Here is an 18613-nt window from a genome sequence, read left to right as displayed (position 1 = left end):
CCACCCAAACGGCAAGTTGAAAAACATTGATTGATTGATTATGATGTTTAACGTGCCGAGGCAATGGGGCGCGCGCCGTAGTGTAGTGCTCCGGATTAATTTTAACCACTCAGGTATCTTTAACTTGCGCCGAGATCTCGAACACACAAGCGTTTTCTCTTTTCGCCTCCATCAGAAAAGCGGCTGGGAACCCGCGTCCTTGGGCTTATCAACAACGCCTTAGCCCCTGGGCAAGCGCGGCGGGCAAGTAAAAAAAAAATATATGCAGGCAAAGATAGCCATGTTCCGCTTTCCAAATTCAAAATATCTGGTTGGGTAACCAAAATCACAGTAGCTGCAGTCCGATCTTTGTGCGGCGACGAAACGCGGCGACGAGACGCGACGACGTTTAGCAGACGGATTTTCTCGTTGTGAGCGCGATCGTGGCTTGGGCTTCGTAAGATACGCCGGCAGGTTTTCAAATATCCAGGGCAACGCGGAGCTTGAGCTTCTCGCTGCAGATCTGCACAGGTTGTCCACTTATTTTGAACTCATCGGCTCGAATAATGTCCGTGGGGTTAAAATATTTCCCGAACACACGAACGGCCTTCCACTCGAAGCTGAAAGCGTCCGTCTCCTGTCGTGGAATGGCTCGTTTCCACCTGCCGCGTTGTTCGCGGTCGCTTGGGAGGCAGAACAACGAAGCCTTTTCCGTTGTATTCCGATAGCCAGAGCGGCAACCAGGTACACAGCACGTCAGAGGCATGGTAGTTCAAATAGTTTGCCCATCGTGATGAGTTTAGAAATCTATATCACACAACAAACACCAGCAAGCTCGCGCTCCAACGCACGGCAAATACGACCGGCGCCGTCCAAGCCGCCTTCACCAGACTCGTAGCGCCACCGCGCGAGAGCGTTGGTCCCCATATGAAGCTCTCCCATAGCGTTACGGAGAAGTTTCGTGACCAGAAAAGCATTGAAGGACTCTGGCGGTAGTCAGCTCCTACTGCTCGGCCATCCGTACTTCTACACATCTCACAACTGGCGACGAGGATGATCACTTGAGTCTTCGTTCCCGCACCGCTCTGCCATCCGTTCACAATGCCAAGTTTCGGAAACCTCGAGCCATTCGAGGGGGGAGAAGAAGGCTGGCCCTGTTACGTGGGCCGGCTCGAAGCATTTTTCTCGGCAAATGATGTCGCCTCAAACAAGCATACTTCCGTATTCTTCAGCTGCTGCGGGCAGAAAACGTATGCTTTGCTCCGAAATTTGGTCAAGCCCGTCAAACGCAGTGACAAGACGCTGGACGAAATTCTTTTAGTTCTTGGAAGCCACTACTGTGCGAAGTTATCTGCCGTTGTGCAGCGTTTTCGTTTCAACTCGCGCGTTTGCGCGGAAAGGAATCCGTCAGCAATTTCATCGCAGCACTAAAAAGCCTTTCCGAGCTCTGCAACTTCGGTGCTGAACTTGAAACATGCTCCGCGACCGCATTGTGTATGGCATAAACAATGCGGACGTCCAAACAAGAGTGCTAGAAAAGACGGACCTCACCTTCGACAACGCCGTGCAGACCCCCCTGGCAATAGAAGCAGCAAAAAAGGACGCAGGCGAGATAGCCCAAGCTAACACGAGCAGCGCTTTCGGGACGTCACCTGCTACCGCTGCAGGGACGGACACGTTGGATCAAAATGCAAGCATGTGAAAACAATCTGCAATTACTGTCACAAACGAGGTCACCTGGCGAAGGTATGCAATACGAGACGAAAGGACAGCCAAGCCCAAAGCAACAGCCCTTCCAAGGCCTGTTCGTTCTTGGCACGAAGTTCACCGTCGTCGAGCAACCGTCATTGTGTGAATACTGACCATGATGAGGACGCCGCTACAGCTTCATCTTTTGAAGTTTTCGACATGTGGCAAGTTGACTACACGATGCCACCTTCGCCTTTCACCGTCACTGTTGACATTTGCGGCAAGCCGCTCCGCATGGAAGTGGACACGGGGGCAAGCGTCTCCGTCATGGCTAAGTCGCATCTTCTCGAGCTTTTGCCCTCGGTTCCTGTGCAGCCGTCACAAGTGCTTCTGCGAAGCTATTCCGGGGAACTGAAAAGGGTTCACGGCAAAGCTGATGTCAGCGTGAAGTTTCATGGCAAGGAGGCTGACCCACCCATTTTTCTGACCGGGATCGGATCGCACACTCTTCTAGGACGCAGCTGGTTGCGTGAGCAGGGCATCGGCATCTCCGACGTTGAAGTGAACATCCATGCACTTTCCAACATCAAACACTTTGTCCAAGACTATGCCGAAGTGTTTGAAGAAGGCCTGGGACCCCTACGTTCAAGGGTGCTAAAGCTTCTCTACATGTTCCTTCAGATGCTCTGACTGGGTTCTTCAAGCCACACCCGCTGCCGTATGCCTTGACAGATGGAGTCACTCAAGAAATCCAAAGATTAAGAAGAGATTCCATTCTTGTTCCAGTCAAGACAGCAAAGTGGGCTGCACCTATTGTTCCTGTGACCAAAAGGGATGGACGCATCAGAATCTATGGAGACTTTGGTGTCACCATAAACCCAGTGGCAACAGTGGAGCAGTCCCCCATTCCAAGGATCGAGGACCTGTGGACTGTGCTTGCTGGAGGGGAGAAATTCACAAAATTGGATTTGCGAGATGCATACCAGCAAGTTGTCCTTGATGAGGCCTCTAGAGAGTACGTCACCATTTCGACGCATGAGGTTGTTTCAGTACACCCGGTTGCCTTTTGGCGTCTCATCTGCTTCTGCCATATTTCAGCGTGAGATGGAGAACTTGCTCAGGGGACTGCCACATGTAGCAGTCTATTTCGATGACATTCTTGTAACTGGCGCAATCGATGCTGAGTACCTTCGCAACCTCCGTGCTGTGCTTAGCAAGCTTCAGGAATCTGGCCTCAAGCTGAAACTTGAAAAATGCCACTTCTTCATGCCACAAGTTCAGTATCTCGGGCACATCATCGGCAAGAAAGGCCTTTCCCCAAACGTTGACAAGGTAGCAGCCATTCTACATGCTCCTGTGCCTCAAGAGGTCAAGGAACTTCAGAGTTTCTTGGGACTTGTCAACTTCTACTGGCGCTTCTTACCCAATCTTTCTACACTCCTTTGTCCACTGTACTTGCTTCTTTGTGAAAAAAAGAAGTGGGAGTGGGGACAAGAATAACAGATGCAGTCACTGCCTGCAAGCACTTGGTGACATCAGCTCCAGTTCTTGTGCATTTCAACCCTGCCAGGCTGTTTGCCTTAGCTGCGACGCATCGCCTTATGGTATAGGTGCAGTCTTGGCACACAAAGATGCTGATGGCCGGGAACATCCCATTGCTTTTGCCTCGAGGAGCTTGTCAAAAGCAGAACAAAACTACAGTCAACTCGACAAGGAGGCATTGGCTTTAGTGTTTGGTGTGTATCGGTTCCACCAGTACTTGTGGGGCATCTCATTCGAAGCACACACTGACCACAAGCCACTTCTTGGACTGCTGGGCGCCAACAAGCCCGTTCCCATGCAAGCTTCGCCTCGAGTGGTCAAGTGGGCTCTGAAGCTTTCTGCGTACAAGTACGAACTTGTATACAAGCGTGGCAAAGAGCTCGGCCACGCCGATGCTTTTAGTAGACTGTTTCTGTCAACTGACGCCACTGCATTACCATGACCTGCTGAAATCTTCTTGCTGGAGGAGGCATATCCGCGACTCCTTTCACCTGGTGTTGTGGCCCGAGCCACAAGAAAGGATCCAGTTCTGGGTCATGTCGTTCTTTCTGTTCTGAAAGGGGGAAGCCTCCCAATGGGACCAGAGTGGAACCCCTTTAATACCAGAAGCTCAGAACTCAGTCTCCATGAGGGTTGCCTACTCTGGGGATCAAGAGTCGGGATTCCCAAATCATTGCAGGCCTAAGTTCTTGGCGTTCTTCATGCCAGCCAACCGGGCATTGAGAAGAGCAAGATGATTGCTAGGAGCCACGTTTGGTGGCCAGGCATTGACAATGACATTGCCAACAGTGTGAAGAGCTGTGCTACGTGCCAGACTCAACATCGAGCTGCACGGCCGGTTCAGCAGACGCCTTGGCCTTTTCCACAGCGACCCTGGTCAAGGCTTCACATTGACTTTGGGGGACCATTCCTAGGTCACATGTTCTTGGTTATTGTGGATGCTTTCTCAAAGGGGATAGAAGTGTTTCCTGTGTCTCCCACATCTGCAGAAGCTACCATTTCTGCCTTGAGAATTGCATTCGCTCAGCATGGCCTGCTGACGTCATAGTTTCCGACAACGGTACTGCCTTCACCAGTGCCCAGTACCTTGAGTTCTTGACTCGAAATGAAATTTGCCACATGCTCATACTGCCGTACCACCCTGCCTCAAATGGTCCAGCTGAACGAGTTGTACAAGCTGTGAAGAACACTCAAGAAGTCTAGTTCTGGGGACTTTCAAATGCAGATCTCCAGGTTTCTATTCCACTACCGGACCACACCACATGAAGTTACAGGTCGGCCACCGTGTGGGCTCTTGACGGGAAGAATGTTCAAGACTCCATTGGATGTCCTGAGGCCAAGCCTGAAGGCATTTGTACTTCTCAAACAACTCAAGCAGAAGTTGTATGTCAACAGAGGGTCCTGGCAGGCTCCATCACTGCAGCCAGGCGATGACGTGTATGCACGAATCTTTCGCAGGGGTACACCTTGGGTGCCTGCCAGTGTTGTGGACATCACTCCGTCATCAGCCCATGTCCGTTTTGAAGATGGCACCCTGGGGAACCAACACAGTGACCACTTACGCCTTGTGCAGACAGAAACACTTTTGACTTCTCCTGAAACTGCTAGTGCTGCAGCTCCACCACAGCAGGAGCCGCCGCCGCCGCCGCCTCTCCGTGCACCAGCTGTTCCAGACTTGCCTCAGCAGAAACAGCCACGTGGAAATAGCTTCTCTGGGAGTAGCTCTGCCATGTACAGACACGGGACTGCGCTCAACGGTGGTGTGCACGTGAACAGTGACTCTGCCGTGCCTATGCCTAACACACCAAAGTTGCGACATGGCACGAGGACAAGAAAACCAGTGAATAGGTACTCCCCATAGTCTTCTTCCTAAGAAGGGAGGAGTGTTGCAATATTAGCTCATATGCAGTGCCCCCACATGGCGCTGATAGTTTTGTGTTCAGCCATGCATGCCTGGCACCGCGGCAAGTGGCCGGTTTGGGGAAAATAAACACAGTTCGTTCTGGGCAAATGGCTCGGCATGTTCTCATGGCTTTTGCGGGCCTGATGGCCTGCTCCTGTTCACGGTAGTCACCTCCTACCGCTCGGCCATCCGTACTTCTACACATCTCTATTCTGAAAAATACGCACTCGGAATGTTTGTTTATCATTACTTTAGATTTACTTATATTTATCTTTAGCCCCACAACGAGGCTCTCTGTAATTCAATCATTTTTTGGAGTTGTTCTGCAGTTTCACTGAGCAAGACTATGTCGTCTGCAAACTTAAACTGGCTCAATTATTGCCCGTTATCCATAACCCTGCGTTTTCCCACTCCAGCTTCCGAATACCCTCTCCAGACACGCTGTGAAAAATTTTGGCGAGATGCTATCTCCTTGTCGCACTCCCTTTCGAATCGGGAACTTTTCGCTACGTTTCTGAAGGATTATCTTGCCCGTGCATCCCTCATGTATGTCGTCTAGGAGTCTTAGGTAGGTCTCCTCTATTCCTTGGCCCTTAAGGGCGTCCATCACTGCGGCAGTGTTTATTGAATCATGCTTTTCCATAGTCTATTAATGTCCTGTGAAGCGTTTTATTATACTCTGCGCATTTTTCTATTACTTGGTTGATGACATGGATGTGATCCATTGTAGAGTATCTTTTTCTAAACCCAGCTTGTTCCCTGGGTTGTTGGAAATCTAGGCTGTTATTTATGGGATTAACTATTACCTTGGTAAGCAGCTTGTACCCAACCGACAGAAGGCTGATGTGTCTGTAATTTTTAAGATATTGGTATCTCCCTTCTTATAATTTAAAACTATGTTGGCATTTTTCCAGGCTGTACATACCTTTAAAGATATTAAGCATTCTGAAAATAGTTTAGCAAGCTGTTCTAGTATTATATCTGCACCCTTTTAAAGGTCCGAAGTTCTGCTGTCATTGCTTGCAGCTTTTCTTCTTTTCATGCCATTAATCACCTTTTCTACTAGTCAGTTCTATGAAGCCTTCTCCTGTTCTTCTAACCTCACCTAGTCCTGTAATATCCCATTTAATGTACAAGAGTACCTCTAATAGTACAGCTAAGCTTCCCTCGCTAAACAGAGTTCGTGTGTTTAACGTTACCAAGTTCAAGTTCCAGAGGCGGCCTGTCCGGACCCAGAGATTCTTAGCATCCTCTGCTCTATCGCTGGCCTGACCGCCGCCGTGGTCAGGTGCTCTGCAGCTGCTGGGGACTGAGGGCGACAGTTGGGTTGGTCAATCATGGAGGGGAAGGGAAAAAAGGGGGGGGGGGGGGGGGGGGGGGCGGCGGCAGATCCTTTTCCGGTGAGGGAGTGCTGTTTGTATTCCAAGGAGCCTTCCTAGCATGGTTGCACCTACCTAGTTTAGCCTCTCTAGCCTCTCAGGTATCCAAAATTGGGTTTGCTTCGGGACTAGGCAGTACTCCATACCTAGAATATTTTGACAGCCAAGAAAAGAAAAGAAAAAAAATTGTTGCACGTCTGTTTTCATAATAAACCTGTTCCTATTCGGCCCATGAATGTCTTAGATGGTGCTTGGTGCTTCTTGTACCCGGGAAGTTTCGCATTCATCTAAGAAAAAATTGCTTGTTTGTATAGACGTCACCTATCTGGCTTCCAGGGCCACAAGTCTGCTCCCAAATTCGCCTACATTCCCCATATATTGCACACCATCCCAGCTGCCGTGTCTGTTTTTCTTATGGATGCGTAAAACAAAAGCATCTCGCGCTTTCAGTGCACATAATGATGCCTAGGCGGCCTTGAATAAGTGATTGCCTTGACTGAAGCAATTCTTATAGCCAAGGTACATAAGAGCCCAATTGGAATTTGTGGGCTAACATTCGGGATAGCAGAGGACCCCGGCTAGCTTCGCTAGAGAAAGTGCTACGCGCCGTACACTAGCCCCAGCGGAATCCGAAGACTCGTGCACGGGTTCGGGTTTGGGTACTCGCGTGCGGTAAACAGACTCTGGTTATCCAAAGTAAGGCTTTATTGCGTAGTAAATACAGGGCATATGCCAGACAACCCAACTATATCACTCGTGGGGAGACCGTGGCTCCGTTCGCTCGCTCAGGCCGCAGGAACTCAGACCTCGATATCTGTCATCGCAGCTGCGAGAGGGGGAGGCTTTCCTTGTGACCGGTCTGGACCGAATCTCTCAGCAGAGTCACGTGGAGCCAACTGAGTTCTCTGTCATTGGGGCATTCGCAGTAGGCACTACTGAGCTAACCGATTCCGACCAACTCCTCCAGTCAACTCCCGCAAGGCAAAACGCTCGCGTGTCCCGCAGGTTGGCTCCGTGGGAGAGGAGGTCTCCCCTGGCGGTTGGGTAGAGAGCGGCACAGAGAAAGGCGACAAGCGTGTCCTCCTTCCTTCGCGCCCTCGTGCACACGTTCGCGGCGAGCCGGTTCGGGGCTATGCATGTGGTCACAAAGAGGTCATGACACATGACGTGCTGGCTGCCCGAAATGACGGCTCCCAACTCGCCAAAACATGTGCAGACGAGGCATTGAGAAACAAGAGTCCCCACAAATTTGAACTGAAATCTTTTGCATATTTTCAATAAATTCTTATTGAAACTAAGCAAGCAGGCTTAGCTAGGTTGGATTTTGAAGAGGGAATTTTGGAAGTTCAGATTTCTTGTTGCTTACACCCTACTGGGAACGTGGCCTGCAGAGAGCCGCAAGTGCTATTTGTAGACAATATTCAACACAATCAAGCTGAAATATTCCTGAAAGAGTGCAAAGCAACACTTACTGAGGGTGTGCTTGCAATTTGAAGGAAGTGAAGAATGCGCAGACACCTAAGCACTTCTTATGAGTAAGGAATGGGAAAGCATTACTGTTCAAATGAGCACTACTAAGTGTCTGGCACACTGGTTACACGGGCATGTGAAGTGACGTTTGAATGACATTCGAGTCAAAAGGCCTTATATCCGGGGTTTGAGGGGATGACATAGGGCAGATCGCCCTGGCTCGTCGGTGACTGCTGCAGCACTGGGCGAGTGAAGCAGAAGTGGGAAAAGTGCAGAGCTCAATGCAGTGCATGCTGAAATCAAACCGGTTTAACCTGAGGGCTTCCCGCGGAGACCGGTAGCCCTTCCACCCTCTCTCCTTCTCCACATGGCTCTTCACAGGCCCAGTCGTCCCCTAGCAGTGCATGCTGTCTTTTTTTTTTTCTCTCTTTCTCCGAAAATGATGGTGCGCTGCTTTTTCTTGTGTGTTTTATTTATGGAGCACGACTAAGGAATGCTTCGCAGCCAGTGAGAATTTAGGAGCCGCCACAGAAGCCAATGCTGGCTTTTTCGCTCTGAGGACTACTTTATTCATTCATGTGAAGAAGAAAGCATGGTGCTGTGCTTATTATAATTACCGTATTTTGAGAACTTTTTGATCTCTTTGTTTTGTGCTTGGTGCCGCTTCGCCATGGGGAAGAACGCCGGCTACACTGCCGCTTTCAAATTAAAGTGTTAGAGTACGCGATCAAACACAGCAACCGTGCCGCAGGCAGGCACTTCGGCGTCACCGACTTCAACGTGCGTTACTGGAGTAGGGCATGCACATGACGACGACGAGATAGGGCGCGCGCCAGGAAGCAAAGGCGGCAATTTTCATGATCGCTGATCGACGGGAGACTGTGTACATTGTAAATAATAAAATAAAAAGAAAGAGCTGCTGTTGGCAACACTGAGCTTACATATACAAAAAACAATCACTACAAGTGGGATTGGCAGAAGGCAAATTGGCAACACTGTGCACCGGATTTTTTTTCCCCGCATAATTCTCGCACCCCTAACTTTGCATTGTTTTTTTCTGAAAAAAAAAAGGTGTGAGGATTATGTGAGTAAATATGGTATACAGGCTTGGGGACTGTTACTAGCAGAGTTTTGCTCCACATGGCCCTGCCCCATGGTCTGCAACATCTGAGGCAGATGGATCACACTAAAAATATCATTGGGTCAGTTTCAAACAGAGCAAGTGTATTTGAAATAGGGTGGAGCAATCTTGCTGCAGTGGCTCCGTGGTTGAGGCTTTGCTTTACTGAGCATCTGGTTGGGGGCTCAACTCCTGGTTGTGCCGCCACTTGCTCCTTTGGTGGAGGCAAAAAACAAGGACGCCAAGGAGATTCTGGGGCACTTTAAGGAACCCAGGGTGGTTTAAATCTTTGTACCCTTCCACTGTGGCGTGCCTCATACCTTGTGTGCCTGAACAAAAAAGAATACTGAAACTGAGAAGAATTCAGAGTGAATTTGTTGTCAAAATATGGAGAATTTCTGTCTCTTGATGTCTTTGTTGTTCTGGCTTAGCCAGGTACACAGGCAGTGTCAAGACACGGCCAGGTGACAGGAATGCAGCTCCTGTGCAGGGTTTTTTTTAGATTCCCCTGGCTTATTATCGTCTCGGGCTGCACTATAACAATCTCTACCCCCCCTACTCTGTTGAACATTTGGGACACTGACGAATGCCTCGTATGTTGGACAGATATGTGACGTCTTTGTCAGGTGATGGTTCCTTTTGTTTTGTCCCATGTGCAGGAGGTGGAAGGAGGCATCGCATTTGGTGTCTGTTTCGTGGACACGTCCATCGGGAAGTTTCGTGTAAGTGCTACTCTTGGCAGTTGCCATTCTTCGTGTCGTATTGGCCATGTTTTATTGGCATGGTCGCCTCAGCACCCCAAATGGCAAAGGAGAATTTCTTGCCTGGTGAAGTACAGTCGAACCCCGCTACAACGAACTCCGCTTCAACGAAATATTTCCAACTCCTCGTCAGCTAGTTATACAAGTCAATGCAACGAAGTACTCACCACAACAAACCATTTGTCGGCTTGTTTTCACTTCAACAAAATTTTCGCTCAGTGGGGCTTGGGTTGAACATTTACTTTACGATGAAATAAGCATAACGCCAGCTATCGGTAACTTTTGATATGTTCAGGGTGCTTAGTTTTACTGAAAATGTGCGCTGTGGGCCCACACCATACCCATAAACAAAAGCACTCATAGATGGATGCCGATGCTTGCTGGTGATAAAGATGTGGCTGGCCGTCATTACACAAGGCGCAGGCACAGTTCGCTAAGCCGGACCCACAGCCGATTCGTATGCACTTGAAATTGCGCCGCACAAATGTGCCCTTCTGGCAGTGCGCCGTCATGTGTGTGTTGTAAGCAGCTGTCATTGCAGTTTTTCTTCTACCATTTTTCACAGTCAAAAGCAAAAATACTGTTTTCGTATTTAGTCTTGAACCCGCATCATCCTATCTTAATCGCGAGCGTGAAGTCACGATAAATTCCAGCGCGTGCAGCTTGCCTTGCAAGGTGAGATGCCGCCGTGCCCAGTCAGAGGATAAAATAACGGATGCTGCTCCTGCCACAAGCGAGAGGGGGACTTCCCATGGCCTAGGGTTAGAGTTAGAATGCGAGGGTACAATGCGAGGGTATCCATCCCAATCTACATGGGGAAATATTCGGCTTCCAGAAGCGCTAGGATTTAAGGGTAGCACGGAGGCAGTTAACTTCAAGGCTGTCGAGGCGACGAAAAGAAAATTAGAATGCTGGTGGATGAAAAGCAGGGAGGGGAATATTGCCTAGGACAGTTACCACCTGTAACAAGGAAAAAAAGTATTTTGTGCCTAATAAGTTTTTTGTGTCTGCCCTAAGCAGCGCTAGTATTAAACCAAGAGTAAAAAACGTTCTACCGGCGTCAACTTCAAGATGCTGTTATTACGCCGCATTTATTTGCGCACGAACTTTTTTTTTTCGAAATCCTTGTGAGAGAATTTTCGTCGCTCTGTTAGATGGTAAAAATTGGCCGCGTATCTGCTCCTTTCGTTGCAAATGTCGTCAAAATGGCTGCGGCTTAGCCCAGCTAACCTTGATATGGAAAGCAACAAATTTGTATTTCGCGCGTTCGTTTATCGCACTGCCTTGATAGTACCGTATTTACACGATTGTAGGTCGACCCTTTTTTTCAAATTTGACAATCCAATGTTGGGAGGTCGACTTAGAATCGAAGTCGAACCGTCAACCGCTAGTAGCGGCAAGCGAAACGAGAAATTGGGGGTGCTACGAGGTGGGGACTGCTTTGCACCCTCGTTCCCATGGTTATGGTCTAAAGTGTGAACCGCATGGGGCCTTTGACGCTGCCGCGAATTCCACCCGCATGCTGCGCGATCGGCGGCGGCAATATGGCGGCGTCACCAGCCGCGAACAGCTCCACGACCGCTTTTAACCGCTCTTTAAGATATCACTAAGGCACAAACGAAGACGTTTGTGCAGGAAAGGAGCTGATAATATGGTCCAAAACAACACTATAAAGCATTATCCGCGCCGCTACGGACAGCGCCAATCAAACATCCGCCACCGTGGTAAGCCTAAACATCGGCGGCGCCAGCCGGCTGGGGCAAGTCGTCAGGCTGCTCCCACTGCCGCGCTCGTCACGCGTCATAACGAGGTAGAATGGTAGAACTTCAAAGCAGCAGAAGCTGCCGCGCGCGCGGAATCGTCGACACCGGCGTGAAAAAGTTGCCCGCGCAACGCCGACGGGATGGTGGGAGGTTAGTAAATCGCGCGCGGCCGCTCCCGTCAGCCGCCATGTTGTTTGTTTTGGTATCGCGCGGCTGTCGCCGCTGCCGGTTGCTTCGATGGTTGTCATCTCACAGCGGGTGTGCTCTTCCCGCTCAACCCACAGCGCATGGTTATTCCGGGTGCTTTTACAAAAGCTTTTCTTTAACAAATACCGCGCATACCGCAAGCGCACGGCTCTTGTGGGAGCATCGATCATTGATGGTAGGGTAGAGACGCCGTGTGGGTTGACGGTAGAGCTTCTCTTTGATACGATTTTCTAGGCGGCGCTCACATTTTTTTTTTTTTTTGAGAGGTTCAATTTTGTGGGGGTCGACCTACATTCGAGTCTACTTACAATCGTGTAAATACGGTAGTTTGCGTCGCATCTGACAGATGGTGCCACCAGTCCATGGCGCGCGCGCCGCTCGTGGGACCTTGTTCTCGGGGGTTGTACTTGGTCTTTGCAAGAGGTAGCGTCAACATCCCCCTCGCGAGGGGCACGATCAAATGCAGAGCATTTCCGGGGGCGCACGACGTTAAGTAGTTTGCGTTACGTTAATGTTGTTGCACTTGTGGCAACTGCTGACGAGAGAGCGCTCGTCAGCAGTAATTTGAATGAGTCAAGGATATAAGGCGTGTCCGTAGCCTTCCATTCTGTGTCGGCTTTGTGGCGCAGTGGGTAGAGCGTTGCGTACATTGCGTCCCGCCCGCAGGGTCGAGGGATCGAAACCTGGCGACGGATTGTAATTTTTTTTTATATAGTAGGGACAACGACGGTGCGGACTACGGACGCCAACGCGGGTGACATCGGGAGTTACTGAAATGCTCTGCATTTAAAAAACAGGTGTATTAGTCCTTTCTGGTAAGATGACACGTCATCACCCTGCTACAAAGGGGAAACCAATAGCAATCATCATCAGTAGCCATCTACAAGTAATCAGCTCGGTAGATACGCCTTGTTGTACAGCAATATGTTTTGCGACTGCACCCCCCGCCCCCCATCACGCGCTCTTTGCATGCAGGTAAAAAACAGAAAACCATTGGTATGTTTGTTAAGCGAATAAACATGTGGAATTGCATGGCACTCCTTTTTCTAAACATTGCATTACGCAGTCAGTGATGCGGATAATATACAAGACTATTTTTGTTACCCTTCTGTGGTACGTTGGGGCAGATTTCGAGTCAACGAATTTCCAAACAAAATTTTTCGGACGTTCCATCAATTTGGTTGTTGCGGGATTCAACTGTATTCTTTTAAGGATGTTACACCCCTGGCACATGGCAGTGCTAGATCTCCTTTGAACTGAAACCCTTCACCTATGCGGAAAAACTTTTTCTCAAAAGGAGCGGCACTTTTCACACACAGCTGCTGGCGGTCTGTGCGAGGTAGTTCTCATAGCTGACACTTCATTGACATGTTCCATTTCGCTTCGCTTGGCCACAGGTGAATATTGAACGATCCCCATTCCATCCCTTCACATTGAATCCAATCAGAGGTCTTTAGAGTACCAGGACCACTGATTAGATTCTACGTGAGGGGATGGAATGGGGCTCGTTCAATATGCACCTGTGGCCAAGCAAAGCTCCAAGTTATATACTGGGTCCAAAATTTTCAGTGCTGTTTTGGTCGCAGACTGGTATGCGATACAGCCGTAGTCAATCCCTGACCTTACTAAGCTATTTAGAAGTGTGAGCAGACACTTCTATCCATTCCCCATGCCTGATGGGATAGTACAGTTGAACCCCTTTATAAGTGACACATACCGGAGAGTAGTTTGTCTTATATGAGAGGTCTCTTCCTTAGAGTACCAGTGCACTTACACAGCTCTGATGTATACTGCAAAGATTACTCATATGAAGGAACACCTGTTGAATGCCATTATGAAAAATAACATAATAAGCTTTTTGAAGATCGACCATCCCTAGCACCACCCTTTCCTTTGGCAGTGTCACGCCTCGTAAAGGAACTCCAAGTTCCTTTTGCTGATGTTTGCTGCACCTCTATTCGTGAGTTGCTGGCTCTGTGGGACATTTTCTCAATTCAATGTGATATGTCCTTCAGAGAAACACAAAAGAAAAATGTGCCAAACTTTGTTATTATTCAGCTCTTTCTGTCACTCGGGGACAAATACAAGGCAGCTGAATTCTACACGGATGCCTCAAAGACTTCTGCAGCGGTGTCTTGTGCTGCAAATGGCCCCCTATTCACTTCATCCAAAACAATGAACAGGAACACTAGTATATTTACTGCAGAGGCATATGGTGTCCTGCTAGCTTTGAACTCTCTTTCTCCAAAACAAAATTAAGACCTCTGTCATATACACACTCTCTGAGTGTTGTTTCAAACCTGTCATCTCTGAAGGATAGTAGAAACCCAACTTTTAATCCTGTTTTAAGAGCTCTGTACTCTGCTTATAGTCTCAAGCTTGCGGTCACAGTGTGCTGGGTTCCGGGCCACTGTGGCATTGTCAGAAATGAAGCCACCGACCAAAGTGCAGCAGCCGCTGCCCTTCGTGACAGCATAGACATTAAGCTGGTTCCATATGAAGCGCTGAAACCTTATGTGCATAGACATTAAGCTGGTTCTATATGAAGAGCTGAAACCTTATGTGGGGAGGAAGCTGCGGGACCAATGGCAACAACAGTGGGATAAAGAAATAAGTAATAAATTACATGTCATTAAAGCTAAAATAAAAAAGCCTCCTGCTGAGAAACATGCCAAATCCATGGAAGTGGTCTTACGCAGACTTAGAATCGGCCCCACACACATCACACATTCATACCTGTTGACAGAGTAGAACCGTGGGCCTGAAAATTAATATGCAGATAACTAAAGTAATGATCAATAACCTCGGGACAGCACAGCGGTTTGAGATAGGTGGCGAGGCAGTGGAAGTGGTAAGCGAATATATCTACTTAGGCCAAGTTGTGACCCCAGATCCCAACCATGAGGCAGAGATAATTAGAAGGATAGGAATGGGGTGGAGTGCATACGGCAAACATTCTGAGATAATGAATGGCAGCCTACCATTGTCCCTGAAGAGGAAAGTGTATGACAGCTGCATCTTACCTGTACTCACCTACTGGGCAGAAACTTGGAGGCTCACTAAGACAGTTGAACTTAAATTGAGGACGACTCAGCGAGCAATGGAACGGAAGATGATAGGTGTAACGTTAAGGGACTAGAAGAGAGCAGAGTGGGTCAGGGAATAAATGCGTGTTAAAGACATATGAGTAGAAATTAAGAAGAAGAAATGGACGTGGGCAGGACATGTAATGCGAAGGCAGGATAACCAGTGGTCATCGAGGGTAACAGAGTGGATCCCTAGAAAAGGCAAACGAGGCAGGGGGCGGCAGAAAGTTAGATGGGCAGATGAGATCAAGAAGTTTGCGGGGATAAATTGGTCTCAGCACAGGACCGGGATAATTGGAGATTAATGGGAGAGGTCTTTGCCCTGCAGTGGGTGTAGATAGGCTGGTGGTGGTGATGATGATGATGATGATGATGATGATGACCTGTTGACTGACACAAACAAAGCACGGTGTCATCGATGTGGCGGGCAGCTATCTGTCCTTCATGGACTTATTGAATGTAGGATGTGCAACATTGATAGGTGTCACTTTAATGAAGTTTACACATAATATTCTCTTGTACCCTTCATTATTTGTAGCAGATGATCCCACGTTCTCTTAGAAAACAGTTTTTAGCTACCGTACAGATGTAGACTTTTTAAAACACATATATGATCCATAACCTCACCTGTGTTCATGACGTATTGCAAAACTATGGCGGAACTTGAGGCTCTACACCGTAGGGGCCTGCACTCACAGTTTTAGTATGGCCCGAACGCCAATTCTCTAAGTATACTAGCTATTCTCTATGGCATGGTTTCTCAAAGTGGGTTCCGCGGAACCTAGGGGTTCCGCAGGCCCCTCCTCAGGGTTCCGCGAGCCACTGATAAATAAATGTTCCCTGGTTCCGCAGTCGCAAAGTCTTGTATGGTGAACTTGAGGTGCCATCGATCTAAGGAACCTCCATTACTCATGCCCGAGTGTCAGTAAGCACATCTCGGCGCACAACAGAAACTCGCGAGCTGCGCAATAAATCTCTCCAGCAGCTTGTAGCCATCCAGACTCCGAAGACGTGCCACGTGGTTAAACTATTGCACTTGAATCTCGGCCTTATATTACCCCCATGCGCATTTCTCCTGTTTGGAAATAGGTGCCGCTAGTGTACGCATTCGCGTAAAGTCGACGGGAAAAAAAACGATACCCTTGCTTGCTTTTGAATTTATTGCACGTTAATGTAGCATGAACGGAATGAAAACTGGCGGGAGAGGGGGGGGTTCTTTGGCACTTAACGGAACTTAGCAGGGTTCCCTGGGACCAACATGGTTGAGAACCCCTGCTCTATGGCCCTATACACCAATTCTCTTAGTAAATTTTTAAACTAGTGCCTTTTTACAAATCTCTCATCTCATTCATCTTTGTCATGGTGTTTTTTGCCTTTGCTGGCCTTGCGCCATTAAACCTGTGGTCATCATCATCAATCTCCATATGGGCACTGGTATTTCCGACTCTGAGTTCACCCATTGCAATTAAGCACTTCTGGTACCTTTGTTCTACCCTTTATGGCAGAAACTGGTTGATTTTCATTCTCCTTTACCTAGATAAACTTTGGTAACACTTCTCTAGCACTTATTGCATTTTCTACAAGTGTGCTAATTGCACTTGCATATGCAGCTTGCAGCTACATTGAGGCGAAGTCACCAAAGTGTCATAAGCCAAAATACCTTCACACCAGGGCATGTGTGATCTGTATTTTGGCTTCCTGGACCTTACAAAGCCTAATACACTATAGCCGGTATTCAATGGCGCGGAATGCATGCAGGCAACCAAGTGTGCGCCGCCATATCTGTGGCCAAGCGTCTGTTGCTAGGCGATGTAGTGCGCACGGCCCGCAGATCAGGCACCCCTCTTCTAGAGCAGCGGCGTGCGCGTTGGTGGCGGAACTTTACTTCGAGACGGTGCTGCATTGTTCTCGCCGCCGCTGCTGCGAAGGCCGTATCATTACAGCGCGCGCTGCCGCTCTAGCCTGGCCATGGTGCGCCGTCACTCGTTATGTTGGGCTCCGCGGGATGGCGGTACTTGTCCATACTAAGCACGACTGTGAAACACATGACTGTTTCACATTACAAACTCTACCTCACCGAACGCACAGTATTCCCTCGAGTTCAATGTGAGTGTGATTAATAACATCTCTGTTGACGCCACCGTTTAGAATCGGATTTGAACGGAGCAAATGACGCCCGCCGGTGGGTTTTTTTTTTTTTTCTTCAACGTGCGGGTGCAGTGGCCCAAGCCGCGCCGTGTCCTTGGCGCATCGGCCATGTCTGTGGCCGTTTCCAGTGTTGCCAGGTGTATAAATTGACCGCTAAACTTTTCAACGAATAGCGCCTATACAAACTAGAAAAAATAGAGCCACGCTGCCGTGACTGGTTCGCATCGTTATCTTGATTGATTGATTGTAGGGTTTATTGATTGATATTAGCGTTTAACGCACTGACGCAACGCAGGCGATGAGGCGCGCCGTAGTGGAGGGCTCCGGATTAATTTTGACCACCTGGGGATCTTTATCGTGCGCCGAAATCTGGTACACATGGACGTTTTTGCTTTTCGCCTCCATCAGAAAAGCGGCCGCCGCAGCCGGGAATCGAACCCACGACCTTGTGCTCAGCAGCGCAACGCCTTAGCCACTGAGCCACCGCGGCGGGTCGGCATCATTATCTTGTCTTCATCGGTGTCATTAAGGCCCTGTGTGGCTGGGTCGTTTCATGGTGCGCCACCGTTCCTTCTTTGAAGGGAAAGGTGACTGGGGATCGCCTCTACGGAAAAAGACCGCTGCAGCAAAGGAAGTACTCTTTCGTTGTGAATAATGGAGGCGAATACAGTTTCAGTAGCAGTCTTCCTCTGAAAAAGCCTTTTAGGTGCCCGTGTGTCAGGGGTATTAGACTGCCGTGTCAGTACAAAGCTGCTTTACCTGAATTCCAGTAGTGAAGTGGGCTGAGCTGTAATGTTGCAAGCCAAATGCAGTTCTGTCGCAGAAACTCTCCTTCCATTTACCTGGTGGCCAAGGCACGAATTGGGTAAATGAGTTGCACTGAGGTGCAGAGCTCAGCTAAAGTGCTGCACTATTCCTTGAACCAATTTAGCAGTGGCGGTTTAAAAAATGCATTTTCTAACTGTGCCAGTTTTCTTGTTTTTCTTAGTGGGCACATATTGGAAGCGCCAACTGCCAGTGCAAAGAGAACCATGTAAGGAGGCTGATTCCTCAAGAGATTGAACATGCATGTACACTTGCACCTTTTTTTTTTCTTTAGTGTGCCTGATACGGAAAAGTAAAGTACATTTTCTTATAACAGGCACACTTTGATAGTAAATGTGCCATCAATTTCATGCTGTTTCTGGTAGCCACAGTTTTTTCCAACTGTGTGGCTTTGCACATGGCAAAGTGTAAGAGTTCAGCCTAAAACTAATTTGGAACCAAGAACTGCATCAGAGTGGCAGTATATTGTTTGTACGTGTCTCTTCTTCATCCCTGTTTTATTACGCTGTAGTAATTGTCTGGTATCTTGCGTAAAGCAAACTTCATGGCAGGGTAATGCATAGGAGAATCGCTAGTCTAAGTCTCAAATTATTTGCAAATGAAATCATTACAAATTCAACATTGGAATCTCATCTTTCCTCAGTATTTATTTGATTTGACCCTGATTGCTGAGGGCTTGCGTGCCACTACTAATGTCACTAGTTCTAACCTACTCTGGCCCTGGGCCATGGGGGGTATCCA

General features: G+C 48.5%; 1 protein-coding gene across 2 annotated transcripts in view; it reads left to right on the top strand.

Annotated features, from left to right (window-relative positions):
* LOC144175064 (DNA mismatch repair protein Msh6-like) overlaps positions 1-18613 on the top strand; it is a 296118-nt gene that overhangs the window by 135800 nt on the left and 141705 nt on the right. For both annotated transcript variants that reach the window (XM_077704119.1, XM_077704110.1), the window contains exon 14: positions 9742-9804. In XM_077704119.1, the coding sequence (XP_077560245.1) occupies positions 9742-9804 (63 nt within the window). The remainder of the gene's footprint in view (positions 1-9741; positions 9805-18613) is intronic.

This window comes from Haemaphysalis longicornis, unplaced genomic scaffold, assembly GCF_048455015.1.
Source record: "Haemaphysalis longicornis isolate Haplotype H1 unplaced genomic scaffold, Haemaphysalis longicornis Haplotype H1 scaffold_1, whole genome shotgun sequence".
NCBI classification, from domain to species: domain Eukaryota; kingdom Metazoa; phylum Arthropoda; class Arachnida; order Ixodida; family Ixodidae; genus Haemaphysalis; species Haemaphysalis longicornis.
The sequence above is the reverse complement of the archived record's forward strand: the minus strand, read 5'-3'. Positions and strand labels throughout refer to the sequence as shown.